Below are 21,242 nucleotides of genomic sequence, written 5' to 3'. Positions count from 1 at the left end.
TTCAAAAAATTATTCAACTCTTCAAATCCTTCGATTTCAATGAAAAATTACTTGATATTGATACATAGAAAGGATTTTTCTATCGTTACAATTATTAAAATAATGTGTCTCATCCATCGTTGAGGAGGGGGTTAAAGAAAATAATTACCAAATTTTCTTTTCACAATTTGACAAAAACTACGAAATAAATAATCCGAAAAAATTTTTCACACTTTCGTAACAATTTTGATCCAAAAAAACCTGCATCCATTTTTTCCCAAAAGAAAAAAACCCTTAAACAGAAAAACAAAATCATCGTATTCGCTCGTAGAATCGGCCATCAATTCCATCCCTCGTTCTCCCCGTAAAATGTAATTCCAACGTTCTTCTCCCAATCCACCCTTCCAACCCGTCAATTCAAAAAAGAAAAAAAGAAAAACCTGGTAAGTAGAAGAGTGTACCGTGTGACTGTAGAGTGGGTTTGTCTGGCAGTTGCAGTAGTCGACACTTTGGCACGTTTAACACGGGGAATTGCACTTTACTCGAAGAGGAAGATCGGGACAAGGTGAAGTCAAAGGGAGACATTTTTGTCGCTTCCTCGATGCGGCTCCTCCCCTCGAATGCGCCTCTCTTCCACCACGTGGAGAGACTCGATGCGACGGTTTGGGGGAGGGGAGGGTGAAAGGGTGTAGAACGTTGCTGCTCGAAAGAGGGGGGGCGGGGATGGCTTTTAACAGAAGGGTAGAAGAAGAAGGGAGTTCCACCAACTTTTCACCCTCGAGAAACGGAATTCACTGAAATGTAAACGCGGCTCTGCCGCGATTACGGTTTAATAAAGTTTCGCGTTGTTATTTTCCTCCTCGATTAGCCGGGGTGCTTGCACCCTGATCAACTTTGTCCTTGTTGGTTTCGTACGTTTTTCACGATTAACCCTATTTTTTGTTTTTTTGCTCTTGTTGCTTGGTGATATTGACGATTGTTCGTTCATTATTAATCTTTCGTGTGTTCTTATCGGATATTTGTATTTGCGATAGTGTTTGTATTTTTCTCGTGTTCATTTGTATTGAATAATTATAGGAAAATTATAAAAGGTGAAAAATAGGTTGGAATGGATGAAGTAATACTGTTTATTATATCAATAAAATGATAGAAATATATATTAAGATGATAAATAGCTGTTGGAGTCATGTTCGATGTGATATTTTAATATTCACGCTTTATATCATTTTAATATTTTAATGGCGGGATAAAGGTTTAATCCTTTCAGAGACAGGATTCACCTTTAACAACATCATATACGATTATGATGAATGGAAGAGAGATAAATTCTCAAAATAATCCTTACTTTAACATCTCAAAATCTTCGATATAGATTTCCTCTTTCATCCCCCTAATTCAACGTATATATTTTTTTGCTTCGTTAAAAAGAATAAAAACTCTTATCTCTTCCTCCTCTGTCGCCTATTTTTACTATCTTTCCAAAATATGGAAAAATTGGAAGAGAATGATATTATAACTCAGATTGCTCGAAAGGATAAATGGCCACTTTTTCGAATTCGGTTCGAAATAAATAAAAACTCTTATCTCTTCTTCCTCTATTTTTATATCTTTCCAAAGTACAGAAGAATTAGAGAAAGAGAGAAGAAAGGTATTATAGTTCAGATTGGTCGAAAGGATAAATGGCCACGTTTTCGAATTCGGTTCGAAAGAGGGTTCGACTCTGAAACTAAATCCTTAATTCAACGTACATATTTTTTTGCTTCGTTAAAAAAAAATAAAAACTCTTATCTCTTCCTCGTCTGTCGCCTATTTTTCTATCTTTCCAAAATATGAAAAAATTGGANATATTTTTTTGCTTCGTTAAAAAGAATAAAAATTCTTATCTCTTCCTCGTCTGTCGCCTATTTTTCTATCTTTCCAAAATATGAAAAAATTGGAAGAGAATATTATAATATAAAAAACGTATAAGAGAATATATATATTATAACAGACAGATTCGAAAGGATAAATGGCCACGTTTTCGAATTCGGAATAAATAAAAACTCTTATTTCTTCTTCCTTTATTTTTATATCTTTCCAAAGTACAGAAGAATTAGAGAAAGAGAGATAGAGAGAGAAGAAAGGTATTATAGTTCAGATTGGTCGAAAGGATAAATGGCCACGTTTTCGAATTCGATTCAGAATAAATAAAAACTCTTATCTCTTCTTCCTCTATTTTTATATCTTTCCAAAGTACAGAAGAATTAGAGAAAGAGAGAAGAAAGGTATTATAGTTCAGATTAGTCGAAAGGATAAATGGCCACGTTTTCGAATTCGGTTCGAAAGAGGGTTCGACTCTGAAACTAAATCCTTAATTCAACGTACATATTTTTTTGCTTCGTTAAAAAAAAATAAAAACTCTTATCTCTTCCTCCTCTGTCGCCTATTTTTCTATCTTTCCAAAATATGAAAAAATTGGAAGAGAATATTATAACTCAGACAGATTCGAAAGGATAAATGGCCACGTTTTCGAATTCAGAATAAATAAAAACTCTCTATCTCTTCTTTCTCTATTTTTATATCTTTCCAAAGAAGAATTAAAAAAAAAGAGAGAGAGAGAAGAAAGGTATTATAGTTCAGATTGGTCGAAAGGATAAATGGCCACGTTTTCGAATTCGATTCAGAATAAATAAAAACTCTTATCTCTTCTTCCTCTATTTTTATATCTTTCCAAAGAAGAATTAGAGAGAGAGAGAGAGAGAGAGAGAGAGAGAGAGAGAGAGAGAGAGAGAGAGAGAGAGAGAGAGAAGAAAGATATTATAGTTCATATTGGTCGAAAGGATAAATGGCCACGTTTTCGAATTCGATTCGGAATAAATAAAAACTCTTATCTCTTCTTCCTCTATTTTTATATCTTTCCAAAGAAGAATTAAAAAAAAAGAGAGAGAGAGAAGAAAGATATTATAGTTCAGATTGGTCGAAAGGATAAATGGCCACGTTTTCGAATTCGATTCAGAATAAATAAAAACTCTTATCTCTTCTTCCTCTATTTTTATATCTTTCCAAAGAAGAATTAAAAAAAAAAAGAGAGAGAGAGAAGAAAGGTATTATAGTTCAGATTGGTCGAAAGGATAAATGGCCAGGTTTTCGAATTCGGTTCGAAAGAGGGGGTTCGACTCGCGGGGTAAATCGTTAATTAATCACGCTGTTTCATAATAAGCAGTTCGGCAATGATAACATCGGTCATTCTAAATTCGCAACACGCCACTGGCGCTTACATACGTTCGATAAACAGAGGCCGGCCAATCCACCACCACCACCCCGCGACGTATTAAATTATTGCTAAGGAAACAAAGGGCGCGGCCCGTGGTGTCCGGGTAAACTTTCTGTTTGCATTCCCTCATACGGAACGTGCTCGCGTGCCCTGTCCTGGAAAACAGCATCAGCCGTGGGCCGAGGATAATTATTCGTGGACAACGATGGAATCGTTGCACCGTTGCCTCTTGTTTTATCTCAGGTTTAATCTTAATTTTTACCGAGTTAGGAATGCAATATTTCTTTTTTTTTTTTTTTTGAAACGAGATAAATTTTTTCGAATAAAAATTTTGGGAACGAATATTATTTGTAGAAATACGCGTGTATGTGTTGTGGGATAGATTTGGAAAATGTTTCGTAATGGAATATGACGAATTTGAAGATGGAATAAACTTGGACAATATTTATATAGAGATGTGATAGAGGACGTGATCTTGGAAGGAAGATTGCAAAGATCGATGAAAAGTGTGTTTTATCGTGTATTCGAGAATTTAATCCGAGGCTGACCAATTTTTCTTTTTTGGAAAAGAAGAAAAAGAACAAATATATAAAAGTATTGTGAGAACGATAAAAAAAGCAACGAATTCGAAAATAAACAAAAGAAGAGATTTTTCTAGATTGCAGAGATTGGAGCTTGCTTTAATATTTGCAAATATAACACTCTTCTACGCTTCTCGAGAAAAGACGATTGTTAAATTTTCATCGAAATATATATTTCGCTTGTTTAAAGAAAAAAGAAAAAATATTAGTATTTTTTATCGCAAGATTTCTGGTCTACGCTCGAGGAACGCAAAGAAGGTTGGAGGAAGAATCCCTGGCGGACGTCTAGCCCGCGTCGATACTTCGATAGCTTCGGGAGAAGTTTCCAAGGGGTAATAGAAAAACTTTCTCAGCTCAATCGCATTATGGCTGGTAGACGAGCAGCCTCCGTGACGATGTTTCGCGTCTTCGTGCCCGTTCGATCCTTTGTTTCATCCCGGGAGAATCTCTCGATATAGCGAGATCTTAAATTGAACCATCAAGCAACGATATCAAGCTCTTCTCGGTTAGTTGTAATTATAATTTTTTTTTTTACGTCTGAATAGTTCGATAACTAATTAAATATAGCGGACAAATTTCAATCGGGAAAATTTATATTGAAAAAGTATCGGGGAAGATTATAAATCGAACTAAATAATATTAAAATATAAGATTAATTAATGTTTCTCCATGCTAATGTATGGAAATTTGTAATAAAGTTGAAGAAAGTATAGGAATGTTTATGCAAAATTGTAAGATTATTAATTGAATCGTGCAATTTCCATGAGAAAATATATTTTAAAATGTTTAACATTTAATCGTAAATCATATAATTTTTCAATAAAAATACATCGATTAAAATCTACTGATATTTTCAAGCGATTTCAAGGGATTTCTTGCTTTATTTCTTTTAATAAATCTTATAAAATTGCAAAAAAATTACGCGAGAACTAGATGAGCCATAAAAATACATCGACCTCCTGCATGCAACATCAAGAACATAACCTCAATAATAGTTTGATAGCACATACACTTAAACAATTTTTCTTACTCTCTCATCCTAAAATTTTACAAAATTATAAAAAAAACGAAATTATATTATATATACTCAAAATCCATAAAAATCGTAAATATCAAAAACAAATAACCTCAATTATAATTTAAGTGTATGTGTGTATATATATATATTGCCATTTTAAATATTATATATATATATATATATATAAAATAGCAATTTTCCAAATTCCTGTTCCATCTAAGTCATAAATCCCAATGAAATTATTTTTAAAAAAACGGGGCGTAAAAATGCATCGAGCGTTAATGCAACATCAGAAGCGCATCCTCCCCCGATCTCTCTGCAGAACACGTCGAAGAAAGCGGTCTGCGCGATGGCAACCGTAATTGCGCACGGTGTAAGCGGGTTGCGTTTCTCTGGCGCAAGATATAAGTGCAGGTTAGTAGATGCGAACTCACTACGCGGAGGGGCGACTAGCTATTTTAGAGGAGTAACCGAGTCGGAAGTCCGTCGTAGCCGCAAGTTAAATAGCTTTCCGTTACCGGTCGCATTACCCGTCGACGTACTGAAAACGCTCCTTTCCACTCTCCCTTTCTCTTCGACCGTGTGTATGCGCGCGCCACGCCTCGCTCGAATGAGTAACGCGGTCGACTCGCGCCTCTGCCTCTCTCTCTCTCTCTCTCTTTCTCTCTCCTTCTCTCTACGTTTCACGTGAAAATTTCCTTTACCAGTGTTGTTGTCCACCTATATGCGACCGTTGCGAGTCTTCATCTGTAAACTTTCGCAGCGATGCGGAGGGGAGAGAGAAGGGGAAAAGGATGAGTTTCCTAGTTGAAGGAGGGTTCTCGTGGAGGGAAATGGAAGGTTTCGTGGTTGACTGCTTTTGATGGGACAGAAGTGAAGTCTGTAATACGTGTGATCGAGGATAGGTTCGCGTACTATTTTATGTTGGAAATCGGTTCACCGGTGTTCTGCGAATAATGCAGAGGTTCTCAAAATGATTAATTGTAATCTGTGCCATTTGTAGAAATTTTTAGTCTGTATAACGTATTGCAGACTGTTTTCGTGTTTTTCTAATGAATGATGAAGATATTGACTTTTTTTTTTATTCATAGCAATTACTTTTAACAACGAGTTGAAAACAATTATATTTTAAATGTAATTTAAAAATAATTTTAAATTTTTACATATATATATGTAATAGCTTAGTGGAAATAGGTTATCTGTTACAAAGAAGTGATTTTATTTTTGTGAACTACTAATGGTAACATATTATGATTACAATGTAGATAGATAGAATAATATTAAAGTTACGGTAAAATTTTTAAAATATCAAAAAATTATTATAAATCTAGTTTCAATTATCTTTTATATCTAATATCTTCTGTTGTTTTGTAACAGAAGCCATAATAATAATAATATCGATAGATCATATTAAAAGTTTTAAAACGTTCATTATGGTGCCATTCAAAAGAGACCTTCGAAAGAGCGATATTCCAAAGGTTAACGGTCTCGTAGAGAAGGATCACACCGTGTCGTGAACACGAAATACTCGCACAGAAGACAACAATATCGCGGTCGTAAAACATTTATGGATCGAGGCTGGTCGGGTCATAACAGTTTCATATCTTTTTCACCGTGTCTCTCCCGCTCTGTCTCTCTATCGCTGGCACGATTTACGTCGGGGATACCCCACTGCGTTTCAGTGCTGAAACGTGTGGCGCCACGGTCGAGCCATTTCCAAATTTCAAAGATGAAAGGAATTTTCACGATTCTGTTATCTCGTTTCTTATCAAATTCAATTATTTTTCGAGAATAATTTTTCAAAAATCAAAATTTTATAAAGTTCTATCAACGATCGATTTCTGCGAATCGTGATTTAATTTCAAAAACATTCAAAGATTCACGATTCTATTATCTATTTCCTATGAAGTCCATCATTCGTGATGGAAATCCTAAATTTTTGGAAAATGGTGACTTTTACTTTTATCAAAAGATAATTTTCAAAGATTCGCGATCCCCTATTTTCTATGAAATCCATTATATTCGAGGAAAATAATTTTTCAAAAAATGGAAAAAGGTCTTTTTCATTTTCGAAAGCAATATCCAATAACGAAAAAAAAAAAAAACTCGCGATTCTGTTACCCAATTCGACGCTCGAAATCCATCCATTTCTTTCGAAACTCGAATCGAACTAAAAATCGTGAGTTTCACTTTCGAAAGCAACTTTTCGATACACGAATTTCCACGAACCTGTCATCCACTTCTTACGAAGTCCATCGCTCGTCGAGGATGATTTTCGAAAAATCAAATCCTAGAATTTCTGGGAGCCGTGATTTTCACTCCGTATTTTTCAATTTCCATCAGGAGGGAGGGGAAGGTTGTATTCCCAACGCACCACCCGGCATCTGTGCACACGTACGCGCCCATTGGGTACAGTGTACGTGACCCAATTGAAAAGTCGATACCTTAGAATTCAGCGGAAGGAAAGGGGGGCTACCACCCACATCTTCTCACCCCCTTTCCCATCTCGTTCGTCTTCTTTCTCGACGTCCTCGTCGCGCTGTCGTCGAACCACGTTCCGGTTACGATGAAAACCACCTCTCCTGATCAAGATCCTATTCCATTCCTCCCGTGCATTACATATTTGCATATTTGAAGGAGAGAGAGAGAAAGAGAGAAGAAAAGAAAAAGCATCGAACGAGAATTTTTCCAATGGCGTCAAGTGAGTTATTATTAACTCATTAACACGGAGATACAATTTTTTCTCTGTGGTGAGAAAATAATTATTTTATTTTGCGTGATATTGTTGATTGAAAAGGAATATTTAATTGGTAAATGGAAAAATTTCAAGGAATATTGGTTATTTCGCGAGTGATTTTATTTTAACAAATATCCAATATCCAACTTCGTAATATTTCTGTTTAAACTTTGTAAAAAAAAAAAATATAATAATACTTCAATTGCAAAGTGACAAGTTTTTGTTTAAACATCTTTATCACATGCTGCTCCGTTTATATTAAAAAATTGAAGCTGCCCTTTGAGAGGAAAACTTAGAATCGAGTGTAAAAGGTTATACAGCTTCAAGCTCCAACAATTATCTCTAAACTCGCTCCTAAAAAAAGAAACGAATAAAGTCCACAATATCTTCTCTTTTTTAGAGCCTCGAATCACGATTTCGCGATATTCCTTCGCCCTTTTAAGCGGAGAAGCAATTTTACAACCGCTACTGTAAAGAAGAGAAGTAAAGTACAGTTGAAGAGTGCATTTGGACATTAACGATTTGAAGGAAGTGTGAATCGCTTCCTGGCCGGATCAATGGAGAGGAAACGTAGCGATAACCGAGGAAGCGTAGCGATGATCGAGAAGCAGAAACTCGCAAGCATCTCGAGAACTTGTGGAAGAACGGCGGTTGCTCGAAATACTCGGTCAAGGTTTGGGGGTCAAGTAGCCTCTAAGCACCGTGGACGCAGTTTTCCTTTTTCTCGTGCATCCAACTTAGCCGAATCGATAAGCATAATCGACGAAGTCGTACGATTTCGCCCTTATCACTGTAACCGATCCAGAAACAATTGTTGTTTCTGGCAAGATTTCATTTACTTTTGGTGATAAATTAAAATAAAAGACAGAGAGGAAATGGTATACATATCTACATATATCGTAATCTTGAGAAGAATTTTAATTAATTTTCTGATTTGATTGAACAAAGAAACTCTCTATTCTTGAAACTTTTCCAAAAAAAAAACAGAATTTTTTCTCTCTCTCTCTCACGAATACATTCACTCACTTTTTTAATCACTTATTCACTCATTCACTTATCTTCTCAATCGTTTACTCTCTTATTCATTCACTTAATCATTCTTTCACTCATTCTCTCACTCTCTATGTTATTCACTCATTCACTTATTCATTTCTTTCTTTTTTTACTTATTCACTTTCTTTTTCTACTTATTCATTGACTTACTTATTCCCTCTCTCTTTTCTCATTCTTTCACTCACTCTCTTTCTTAATCATTTATCCACTTGTTCACTCACTTATCTTCTCACTCGTTTACTCTCTCATTCATTCTTTCATTTTCTTTCTCTTATTCACTCATTCATTTACTCATTTCTCTTTTCTTTTTATTTACTTTCTTTCTCTTATTCATTGACTTATTCATTCACTCTCTCTTTTCTCATTCTTTCACTCATTCTCTTTCTTAATCATTTATCCACTTGTTCACTCACTAGCTCACTTACTCACTTCTTTCTTTTTCTTCTCATTTACTTACTCATTCTCTTCACTCATTTATCTTCTCTCTCATTCTCTCCCTCACTTTCTTTCTCTTATTTACTCATTCTTCTTTTTTTTTACTTACTTTCTTTCTCTTATTCTCTGACTTATTCATTCACTCTCTCTTTTCTCATTCTTTCACTCACTCTCTTTCTTAATCATTTATCCACTTGTTCACTCACTAGCTCACTTACTCACTTCTTTCTTTTTCTTCTCATTTACTTACTCATTCTCTTCACTCATTTATCCTCTCTCTCATTCTTTCACTCAATCCCTCACTCTCTTTCTCTCTTTCACTCTTTCATTTACTCATTTCTCTTTTTTCCTTTACTTACTTTCTTTCTCTTATTCACTGTCTTACTCATTCACTCTCTCTTTTCTCATTCTTTCACTCACTCTCTTTCTTAATCACTTTACCCACTTGTCCACTCACTCGCTCTTTCTTTTTCTCTCATTCACACTTTCTCACTCACACACCATCACATATCACCACCAGTCTACCCACTTTCTTATTCACTCACTTAGCTGCACACCACTTTCTCGTTCCCTCGCTCCCCACCTAAATTATCTACTCTCTATCTCGGCATCGCTCAGAATCCCCCGCCATTTTTCCTTAAAACACCCCACTCGAACGCGGGGGAAGCGATATCCTCCTCCGTCCGTGTGCAGCGATAAGGATCCATCGAAGCGATCCTTCCGCTAAATTTGCAGGCGCCACGGGACCAGCAATTACGGTGGCGACGGTGCGGCGGCGTATACCGGGCGCAAACGCGATTTATCCCTCCCCCTCCCCCTCCCTCTCCCCTCCCCTCCTCCCTTCGACCGACCCATCCCCCTCACACGCGCGTCGTAAATTTGATTTCGATCCGCGTATCGTCGCCCTCGCGATGACGCGCCCCGCGATAATGCGCCCCCCTCGTGTGTATACGTATTTTCGGGATAAAGTAATTCACACCGTGGCCCGTCATCGGCCATTACGCGGCCGCTCGATACGCGATTACCTTTAATCTCGGCCGTTCCACCCCCCTCGCTCCCTCCCCCCGTCGCGAGTTCTCAACAATTGATTAATCGACGCGGAATAACGAGGTTATAGTTTGCGCCTATAGGGAGATTTCCTCCTCCCCTCCCCTCTCCCACAGAGGAGTGTTTTCGATGAGATTGGAAGGGTGGAGGGTGGGAGGGGGGGGGTGATAAGAAAGAGTGGAAATTTGGAGAGGAATATTAGGGAAACGTGGAGGAGTAATATAGGGGGAGAAGTTGTGAAACTTCTTTAAGGAAGAATTTTAAGAACAAAGAGAGGAATTTGGGATGAGGTTGAAAAGGAGAATTAATGATGGAAATATGACGTAAAAGAGTATTGAGAATTCTAGAATCTAATGAAGAATACAAAAGAAGAAGTTTCAATAATTGAAAATTCGAGACACGATTTTAAGAGGAAAATTCCACCAATGATAGAAATAATAGTGCAACGATAGTTATTTATTGAAGCGGTAAGAAAGATGACTCGGTATCCTTCTTAATAAAATTCTATCATCGACATTTGCAAAAAAAAAAAAAATTGCAAAAAGCGTTAAAAATAAAAATTCCAACAACGCAAGAAGAATTTCTCAACGCGATAACAATTTCGTTTTGATAAGAGACGGTGTGCGTTGAAAACGGCGACCCGTGAATAAGAAGGAGAATAGGGATCGGAATCTCGTCCTCGCCTTCGCGTAAAGATTGATTGATACGATCTGGATGATTTATCTCGGCCGAAATCCCCTCGCTCGGGGTAATAAGCGGAGGGCAATAGCCCGTTTAAAGGAGATGCAAAAGCGACGTGAGCGTGTACGAGGAGGAGGCAAATGGGTACATCCAGTGCGCTAAGCATTCCTTTGTTCCTGACGCATGATTGACGCGGAATGGTTCATGGTTTCCAGTCACTCTCGCGCCAAGATTACCCTCGAACGGTATGGCGAGGGTGATCTGCATGATTGAGCCAGCTGCTCGGAACAGATGAGCACGTTCTACTTCACCGTGATGCTCTCCTCTTCCTCGTCTTCCCGCCTGTTGAGATACATTGACTCTCTTGCTCTACGCAATTGAACCCAAAAGTTATGCAACTCTGTATACATATATATATATAGATTGTCTAATATGAAAAGTATATTAGAGGTGCGTTTAATAGAGAAGAGTATTATCAGAGAGAAATTTGTGTAAATATTTTTGCAGAGAATTTATGAGAAGTGAGTTTAAGGAAAGGGATTTATTTGGTAATTTGTTTTATGTAATTTGGAGTTTGAGTATGAATATATGTGTGAATATAATTATGGAAAATGTATCAATGTTAATGTTTGTATTATTTTTGTCAAGTGATGTTCAAGAAATTTTTGATATTGTGTTATGTATTTTATTTTGAGTTTAGTTGAATTAGAATTGTGAATATGAATATAATTGATTGTGGAAAATCATATCAGTATTGATGATAGGATTATTTTTGTGATGTCCACTTTGGTTTTTATTTGTGTATTTCTTTTTATTGTAATTTCAATTAAATATGTTTTAATACTTGTTGTTAGTAATGGATGATATATATTAAGTATATGTCTTGAGTTTATTTTAATCAAGAGTGACATACTTTGTATGTCATTATTATTAATTCTGCACAGTGATATTTATTTAAAATAGTTATAGAAGAATTAACTATTTGAAAAAGTACACTTGTAGAAAGTTCCAAGTATTTTTTCTTCATTGGGGAGATTGGTATGATTAAAATTTGGAAATTAAGATAAATACAATATCACAAAAGAAATGAAAAGTAATTAGAAAAATTACTTTAATGGCTATTGACCAAATTTTGCAATGTAACGTAGAATTCAGTATAAATTTTCCATTTTGTAATGCTCTTATTAATTCAAATCTAAATTTAGATTTTTTCTTTAATTAAAATAATTCCATTTTTGTCTTATTTATCTATTCCCAAGCCAACGAATAAATAATAGTAAAATGGCTTTCATTTAAAACCCCATTCTTCTTACTGATTATATTTTAGATTATTCTCAGCGGAATATTTCCTCATCTTCCAATGAAAAATCCTTGAATTTTTCGCGAAAAAACCGTGTCAACATTTACATACGTAACCTTCTTCAAATACTGAACACTGTATAATATTCAACCATCTTTTCCACGCTCTATTCAAATATAAGGCTAATAAACTTAAAAAAATCGCAAAAGCGATTCCAATTATTCACAAACATGGCACGTGTATCCATATCATAATCAAAAATTAAATCAAAATCCGGCCGATATTAGCCATCAAATTTCCAAAAAATTTCCAATAAAGAAAATAAAGTAAAAAATTTTTTTCGCAAAATCCAATCCAAATATATTTTACATACACGTTATACATTATAATTGAGAAAAAAAAAATTAATAAATAAATAAAAGTTCCTTCATCAAATTGAAATTCCAAAGAAGATCCTCGCACAAAATCCGATATAATTATTAATATAATACATTTCCGTGACTAAATAGCTGAGACTATTTTTTTAAAAAAAAAAATTTTAAAAACCGCTCCGAAGAAATGGGATATACAAGTGTAATTTCCCTGCTACGCGAGTTTTAATGCAAGGAAAGGGGAAGGCGTATATNCTCTCTCTCTCTCTCTCTCTCTCTCTCTCTCTCTCTCTCTCTCTCTCTCTCTCTCTCTCTCTCTCTCTCTTCGCCTTTTCGCCAGAAAATTCCTCTTTCGTGAGGATAGGGTGAAGGGGAAGAGGTTTCTTGAAATTAATATTTCCAGGGCCGAGCGCAAATAATTATCGCGTATCCTTGTCCCCCGCGAGCCACGGAGAATTGAATTTCCTCCCGCTTTCCTTTTTGGCCACTGGCCAAACGATCCGTGGAAAATATTTCCTTCTCGCGTGGCAATTTAAAAAAGAAAAAGAGAGAGAGAGAGAGAGAGAGAGAGAGAGAGAGAGAGAGAATGTATCCTTTAATTAAAAACAGGGTTGATCGTCGACCGGCCTTCTCTTTCGACGTGAACGAGACTGAATTTAATTAAAAGATAGGTATGGGAAGCGTCGTTTCAATTGTTTGGATCGACTCGAGGCGAATATTCTTGGTATTACTCTTTAATGGAGAATTTCTCCTTGGAGGGGGGATGAGAAGGGGGGAAGTGAATATAATAAGCGATTTGTATTAAACTTTGTTCGAGTGTGAGTTGCGCGTGTAAGTTGAGGGGAAGAAAGGGAGTTTTGTCATTTTAACGACGTAACCTAACCTGACCTAACCTACTAAGTACTTTCGTCTATTGTTTCCGATTAATGTCAAATTTGAAGGTTGAACGAAGCAGAAAATAATTAGGGATTCGATTCTTGAGATTTTGAATAACGGGATTAATTTCGATAAAGAAAAAAAACCTCGGCCTTATAAATAATATCTTAAATAAATTATTCTTGCATTATTAATTAGTTTGTCAAAAGTTTGTGGTAAATCTCGTCAGAATGTTAAATTTATGATCAATTTTGTAAAGAGTTTCTAGCTTCGTCACGATAACTAAAATAAATAAATATAGCTGACCTAACCTCGTATTCCCTTACCATTAGTTCCATTCCCTCAAATCCCAACACGCGTTCAAAATTCAACGATATACCTCGATATATGTCTCTATCCAGTGACAGTGAACCGATGATCTTCGTATCTAAGCTCTGCCAAAACTATTCCAAAAAAATTTCCCATAAAATAATATCGACCCGTAATTACTTAACTCATAAACTGTATCAGTTTAAACTGAAACTCCATACTCGTGGAAAACTTAAACTTAAACTAGAAAAAAAGAAACGAGAATAGGACAGAGAAACTCTATCTCTAATAAATTAGAAAAATCTTGGTAATAAAGTTGGCGGCCTTGAGCGACAGTGGCGCCCGAAATAATCCCTAGCACGCGTCGAAAGTCCCCAAATCTCGCTTTTCCTCCGAGTTTCGAGAGTTTCCAGGCTTTGTGCAATCCGGACGCCCGAGATCTGATATTTTCAACTGTGCCAGCGTGCGAAATTGAATTTCTGCCGGCCAATCCGACGACAGCGGAGGAGGACCCTCTAAGCGGACAGGCCCGATTATCCGTTGATCATCCAAGGCTCTCCTCCCGCTAACAGAGTTAATCCCTGTGACGTTAATTAAACAGCGAAAAGCTCGGTTCCCAACCCTGGCTTTAATCCATCGAAACGATCTTCACCAACCGTGCATTACTTGACGGCTCCCTCTCCTTTCTTTTCGACTCGATCGATCTTCTCGCGCCTTTAACGAAATTGGACCGGAAAAGGAAGACTCGTCCTCCCACTGTCCACGATAAACGTCTCCCTCTCTTTTATTTTCAATGGCTATCTATCTTCTGGTTTATCTGGCGGGATTCTCTGCACTGCGTTACGGCTCGAATCGATCTTTAAACGATTGGATTCCTTTTTTCCCTTTTTTTTTTTTTTATCTTTCGAACGATTCGAAGGATGAAATTTGCTCGATTGTATGAGGGAGCAAATTTATATTACTTTAATTATATTTATATTATATTTAATTTTATATAATAATATTTATATTATATTTAAATTTATATTACTTAATTTATATTAATTTATATAAATACGAAGTAAATTGTAATAACAGTTCATTGGTGAATGTTATTAGGCTGATAATCTTTTTTTGGAAAAGTGAAACGGATTTCGATATTTTTTTTTTATGGACTAGATCCATAAAGTGAATAGAATTGCTTAAATACAGTTGTCTTTTTATTAATTGTGATGGATTATAAAAGGTTATAAAAGGAAACCATAATTTTTGGTTTCAATTCCAAACACCATAAGTCAAATTCTCCCTAAAATTGTGCGAAAAGAGGAGATATTGAGATAATAAAAATCCTTGATCTGTCTAATTAAATATCATTTATCATTCAATACGATAATATTTTTGTTTCTATATATAGAGAAAATAATAAATGGAATAAGATATCGATAACAAAAATCCTAATAGGATGGCGTGAAACGTATTCTCTCTGATATTTTCAGACACCATAAATCATTCAAAGAAAGTCCGTATGTGCCACTTCCATCTCGACACTTCTTTCTCTCTCTTTCTCTCTTTCTTTTTTTTTCATCTCTAATTGTTTTTATCCAACTTTGTCTTCTTTCAGTACGAATTCCTGCACGATTGGAACCGTTCCTTTCCCTTTCGTCAGCTCGTTTACCGTTTCCAGGATCATCCCTCTTCCCAAGAGACACCTGATGTCCTCGTTCCACCTTCGAATTAATGGCTATCGAATTGCTCGAACCGTTCTCCAGGATTCCAGGTCGACCAGGGAAGAGGATCGGTTTCAGCGAACAACGAGTCTAGAATTTCAGATGTAGTTTGTTATAATAATGTGGTAATAACGTGTGAAAATAATTTATCGTGTTTAAGAGTAATTTTGTAGAAATAATAGAAAAGAGGAAAAATTTTTCTAAAGTTTTTTATATTATAAAATTTAATTATCCTTTAATTTTGTGGACAAGGATGTTAATATGTTGGAAATATAAATATAAAAATTGATACACGAGATTAAATTATACGTATATTTTTGATTTTATTAAACATTTTTTATGATAAAATAATTTATCAAGTTGGAAGAGTAATTTTACAGAAATGAATTATAACAATATTATAAATAAATAAAGAAGAAGAGGAAAATTTTTTCTAAAGTTTTTTTCTTTTACAAAATTTAATTATCTTTTAATTTTGTAAACAAGGGTGTTAGTATGTTGAAAACAAATATAAAATATGATACACGAGATTATCGATTAAATTATATATATATATATTTTTGATTTTATTGGACATTTTATATTGGTGTTTAATTCAATAGTTTACATGTTCTACTTTTTGAATTGCAATTGTTTAAATTTATTTGCCCGTGTAAAGACACTTATTTTAATTTTAATTTAAACGAGTGACTTTTAATGTAAATTTAAATTGTTTATAACTTAACAAATGAATCGAAATTTTTATATAATAGTATAAAATATTTTTTTAAAAGTACAGAATTGACTCTCCACAAATATATTAACATTTTATATGTTGCATGTATATCCTCAATAATAATAATAATAAAAAAAAAAAAATAAGGAATAAATCCTGAAAAATGAGAATTTCTTTAGATTCGATGATCATTTCGATTCGCTCGTCTTCCATTCACATTTCATTAAACAACGGCATTTTCATTATCGTCGTAATTGCCTCGACACGATACCTGACCCGATAAGGAAAACGCGAACAGCCACGAGAGAAGAAGTTTTCACGCAACTACCCGTTCGAAATTTCATTCAACCCGTTGATTTCCTAATCTATCGTTTCTCCTTAATAATCAACTATGCACAAATTTTATAAAGTGAGATCAATTCAATTCGAAATTAGATCGAAAGCCATCTTCATTCAGATATAATTAAAAACAATTGATGAAATGATCAGATCGAATTGATTTGTAAAATATATAAATAATTTTAATTATATAGATCAATTTAAAAAAAAAAAACTTGAAATCAAAATCGAGCAAAGTTAATCCAAAATAATCAAGATCGATTCGAATAAGTTGATTAAACCAAAAGTTGTACAGTCTCGACTGCCAATTAACCAACTAACCGACCACTCGAAGAGAACATCGATAATTTGTGAAAAACTAGGCTCAGAAGAGAGAAGTTTATTTATTTATTTTTTAAACAAACGATCACATTATTGCGAAATTTCAAGGATCGAGCAACGTCATCCTCAAACTGTAATATTGTTTTAATAATCAAAGAGCAGGAAGAGAGGTCTCAATGGGCAGATATTAAGTGGATAAAAAGTAGCGAGAAGCCAACCACCAGCTTCTGTAAAATATTGGCCAAGTGGCCACTGCCTGGAAGTTGACTTATCGAAGCACTCGAGGGCTTCGCCAGGTGTCGAGCGGATAAAAGCCTTGGAAGGCAAGCTGATTGCCGCGAAAAATCTTTGGCCAAGTGGTCATTGACTACTAAATTGATCCAGAGAAGAAGAAGAAGGAGAAGGAGAAGGTTGATGCCACGGTTACCATCGGAATAAATTGGCCAAATGGTTATCAAGACACGAACACGTCGGAAAAAATGTTGGCCAAGTGCTTTGGGGTATATCGATCCCCTAAATCAGTGTCTCTCAACATCTTTTTCCAGTCTCTTTTGTAATTTAATTAATTCCCTTGCGATAAAAAGAGAAAATTGTTTTTCAAATTTATTAACGTGGCTTCATTCAGTCGCCGAATGACTCGATATCGATCTTCTAATCCAGTGTTTCTCAATCTTTTTTGAATTACGACGCTCTTTTTTGTAATATTCAAAATATTCAAAGTATTCAAATAACTTGCAATCTTTTCGTTTATCATGAAATAAGAAAAATATTAAAAATTAATGTGTTTTTATTGTCGTCGAATAATGATCAGCAAGATCGGTTACTAATATGATATGCATACTTTGAAGTCTTAGAATATGATAATGTAGTTACCTTAAAAATAAATGAACGTTAAAAATTAACAAAAATTTGACAATTGAAGATAAATGTGGCGAAAACACTTTAGATATAAATATTCTGCGATCAACAGGTTGCGAACCACTGGTCTAAAGTTTGAACGCCAACTGGTTGCAATGGAACCTTCAGAAGTTTATTCTAAAAGATATAAAAATAAAAATTCTGTGTTTATTTAAATATTTGTAAAATTTTATTTCGTATTTAAATTATCTTTCTTATCTTAACTTTCACCATTAAATTGTCATCAAAATCACTTAATTCAATTTTTTTCTCTCTCTCTTTTCAAATATAAAAAAATATAAAAAGATTGACTATATGAATGACAATCATTTATTCGTAATAATATTAAATACACAATACATACCATTAACGCAAACTGCATCGTCATAGTTCCCCTTGACATTATAGGATTATCAAGCAACATGACTTATAACTTAGAATTATTTTCACGCGATAATTACCTATCGCCAATTTTTAAGACTCGACGTGGATGAATTGTTCGAGGGGCGATTTTTCGTTTTTTTTCTTTTTTATTATCCACCTCGTTCATCCAAATGGTAATAATCTCGCACTTTCTTATCGCACATGTTAAATTCTATGACTCATTCCATCGATGCAGCCAGTCGTATCGTGTTCTAAAGTCGTTCCAAACGTCCGTCGGTTATTCGTCGCGATAAGCCGAGTGATTAATTATTAATTAAAAATCGCCTGGTAACGCTTGACATCTGGATAAAAATCACACGTTCGTCTTGTCGATCTTTTTCATTCCCTCGTCTCATTGCACAGTAGCACGAATCGAAAAATTTTATGGCATTTTTAACTCTTGAACTTTTTAATTAATATTTCCATTTGCAGGACTGATGGACATTTAAGAAATTTCTTTTTGAGAAGAGAGGGGGGAGGTAAAATCTAAATCGAAAAATTTTGTGACATTTTTGTATAACTTTTGAACTTTTTAATTAATATTTCCATTTGCAACACTGATAGACATTTAAGAAGTTTGTTTTTTTTTTTTTTTTTCGAAGTAGATTGTCACTGAAAAATGTCACTGAATTTTTTAATCCGAATGTTCGTGATTGACGAGATTATTAATATTTCTTTTTTTTTTTTTTCCATGGTTTTCTCGCCTGTCGAATAATTCGTCACCTCATGTATAACTCGTTCTCTTTTATTTCTGTTACAGCCATCGTGGATGCGCAGCCGAGAATATTGGGACGACAGCTTCGAGGCTCGTTACGCGGAGCTCAGGAAGGATCCTACGAGGCCGCCGTTAAAGGTAATTATATCATCATTAACGTCGTCATCCACCATTTGCGATATCATCGCTCCTCGATCCTATTAACGGGTGAATGAATATTACGAGCTTGACAAATCGGGGATCTCTCAAAACCGGGGGATATGGAACGTGAATCCTTAATCCTTTCAAAGCCAGGGTTTTGTCGTAAAACGTATCGCTTGAAGCGTGAAAGTTTATATCCGTTTACATAGAAACCGAATCTGTTAAACTTTTTAAGTATATCGTAAATTATTCGACCGTAAAAATGTTAAATTTTAAAACGATTATTATTAAAAGATTCGTTTCATATAAATTTTTTTTAAGAGGATAAGTTATGTGACACATTTGCTAGAAAAAACATGATATAATTTAAAATTTTCATTCAATGAATTGATAGTACATTTTGAAAACATAATTGTTTGTACTTCTCAGTAGTAGGAGATCAGATAAGCGATTTTCGTGAAATTTTCCAACAAATATATAATATATCGTTTACCATTTTAAATCATTAAACAGCATATTTCGTGTCATCTTCTTATGAAATAATTTTCAAAATAGATAAAGCAGCAATGAAATATCCCTTCGAAATATCAGAAAATGATTCGTCAAAAAATAAATGACATAAAATGGCCCTATAACAGTGCCAAAAAATGGCACCAAATAACCAGAGTCGAGGCAGGGAATGACCTTTCCCTTTCGCAAAGCCGACTTTACCACGAAGTTTGACGCGATTCAGAGAGTTGAAACGATAGCACAAAGTTCCGAGCCGTTGACCAGAGAAAACTCCGTTGAAGTTTGTACGTGTGCGTGTGTGTGTGTAATTCCCGCATGTCGCGGTTTTCGAGCAAACCTTTGTGCACCAGTTCCCTTGACCACCCTTGGCCCTTGACGGGGATCCATTAATGGGAATGTTTCATCAAAGCTCGCGTGTGGACGAGAGAAAGCGAGCCGCGAGGCTCTTTTCGTCAGGGAATTTTCAATATTTAGCTTGTTTATTTATTCGACCGGGGAAATGAAAATCTCCGTTTTTTCACGGGGCAACTCGAGTGGCCGATAACGAATCCCTGACTCGGTCGATAAGGTACGCGTTTCACGAAATCATGAATGCTCGATAAAATGATAGAAGCGAATATATAAATCAAAAACGAGTAACACGTGAAACTAGAAAATAATGAATAGTGTATAAATAGGATAAATTCGCAAAAAAGAAAAAAAAGGATAGAACAAGTTGTGATTTTATTTATTCTAAAAAATTTTCTTATAGTAAATGTATATAAAACGAAAAGTTTATTGAATTTTTGAAATTTCGTTGAATTATACTTTTCTTTAACCAATATTTTAAGAAATTAATATATTCTTTAAACAACTTTTTTATTGTTCAAATTTTCAATTAATAAATCGATTAAGTCGTTATTAAACTATTAAAATATTAAAAAGAATCTTCTAAAGAAAAATGTGTGAAAATATCATTTGTTTTCAAAGAATGTGACTTACATTGATCTGAATTCTCCATTTAATAATGCGCATAAACTGGTTTGCAATAATAGAAGATAGACTTACACGCACAATTCTATTCTCTAAATAATTTCACTGTTAATTATGATCGGAAAGAAATCAATCAAAAAAATTAAGTATCTCGATATTTTCGATCAATATTTATCACTAACCATTAATAGCCAAAGTTTACATCGATTTGTCACGAATGAGTTCTTCGGTGAACACAGATTTCAAGTCAATCACTACACCGATCGCTTACACGATGAACATATCCCACATAAGAGGTTAAACGCAGCGAAGAAGAATGAACACAGCGCCACTGTAATCCGATTTGTGTAATGAAGCAGTAGGAAAGGCGCGTTTACAACGCAATGCTGCTCAGTCAATATCATGCGTGCTCGCCTGAAGGCGCACCGTGAGAAACTTCGTTAACGAATCCCCGAAATATCTCGACTTAATTAGCTCGCAAACGTGAATGCGGAATTCTCGTTGCCGGAAGGCAAATTACCTTTGCAAGAATTTTCTGTTCAATCGAATTGATAAATCGATCATATTTTCTCATTAAAAAATTTTCTCGCGCCATGATGAATTTCGATGTTTATCCAAAGGAGAAGAATAAAATTATTGAAAATTCTTTCTTTTCGTGGAAAAATAAAATTAATTGTTTTCATGGAATATCGAAATTTCTCATACTTTTCTATTAATTGTTAGAAAAGATTTATGATGTGATTAGAAATTGATGCTATTTTCGAGAGTTAGAATGATGAAAATAGATGGCGTTGTTGGAATTGAAATAAGTAATGGGTCGAAGAAGATACAGTTGAAATAAAATTTAGTGATTATTTTGAAAG

At 34.8% G+C, this 21,242-nt stretch overlaps 1 protein-coding gene across 5 annotated transcripts in view; it reads left to right on the top strand.

The window, feature by feature from the left end:
• Window positions 1–21,242, top strand: part of LOC122717161 (alpha-mannosidase 2) — a 145,590-nt gene that overhangs the window by 98,207 nt on the left and 26,141 nt on the right. For all 5 annotated transcript variants that reach the window (XM_043940953.1, XM_043940954.1, XM_043940955.1 and 2 more), the window contains one exon: window positions 18,802–18,894. In XM_043940953.1, the coding sequence (XP_043796888.1) occupies window positions 18,802–18,894 (93 nt within the window). The remainder of the gene's footprint in view (window positions 1–18,801; window positions 18,895–21,242) is intronic.

The sequence above is a fragment of the Apis laboriosa genome, unplaced genomic scaffold, assembly GCF_014066325.1.
Source record: "Apis laboriosa isolate Shangri-la unplaced genomic scaffold, ASM1406632v1 scaffold4_cov146, whole genome shotgun sequence".
NCBI classification, from domain to species: domain Eukaryota; kingdom Metazoa; phylum Arthropoda; class Insecta; order Hymenoptera; family Apidae; genus Apis; species Apis laboriosa.
The sequence above is the reverse complement of the archived record's forward strand: the minus strand, read 5'-3'. Positions and strand labels throughout refer to the sequence as shown.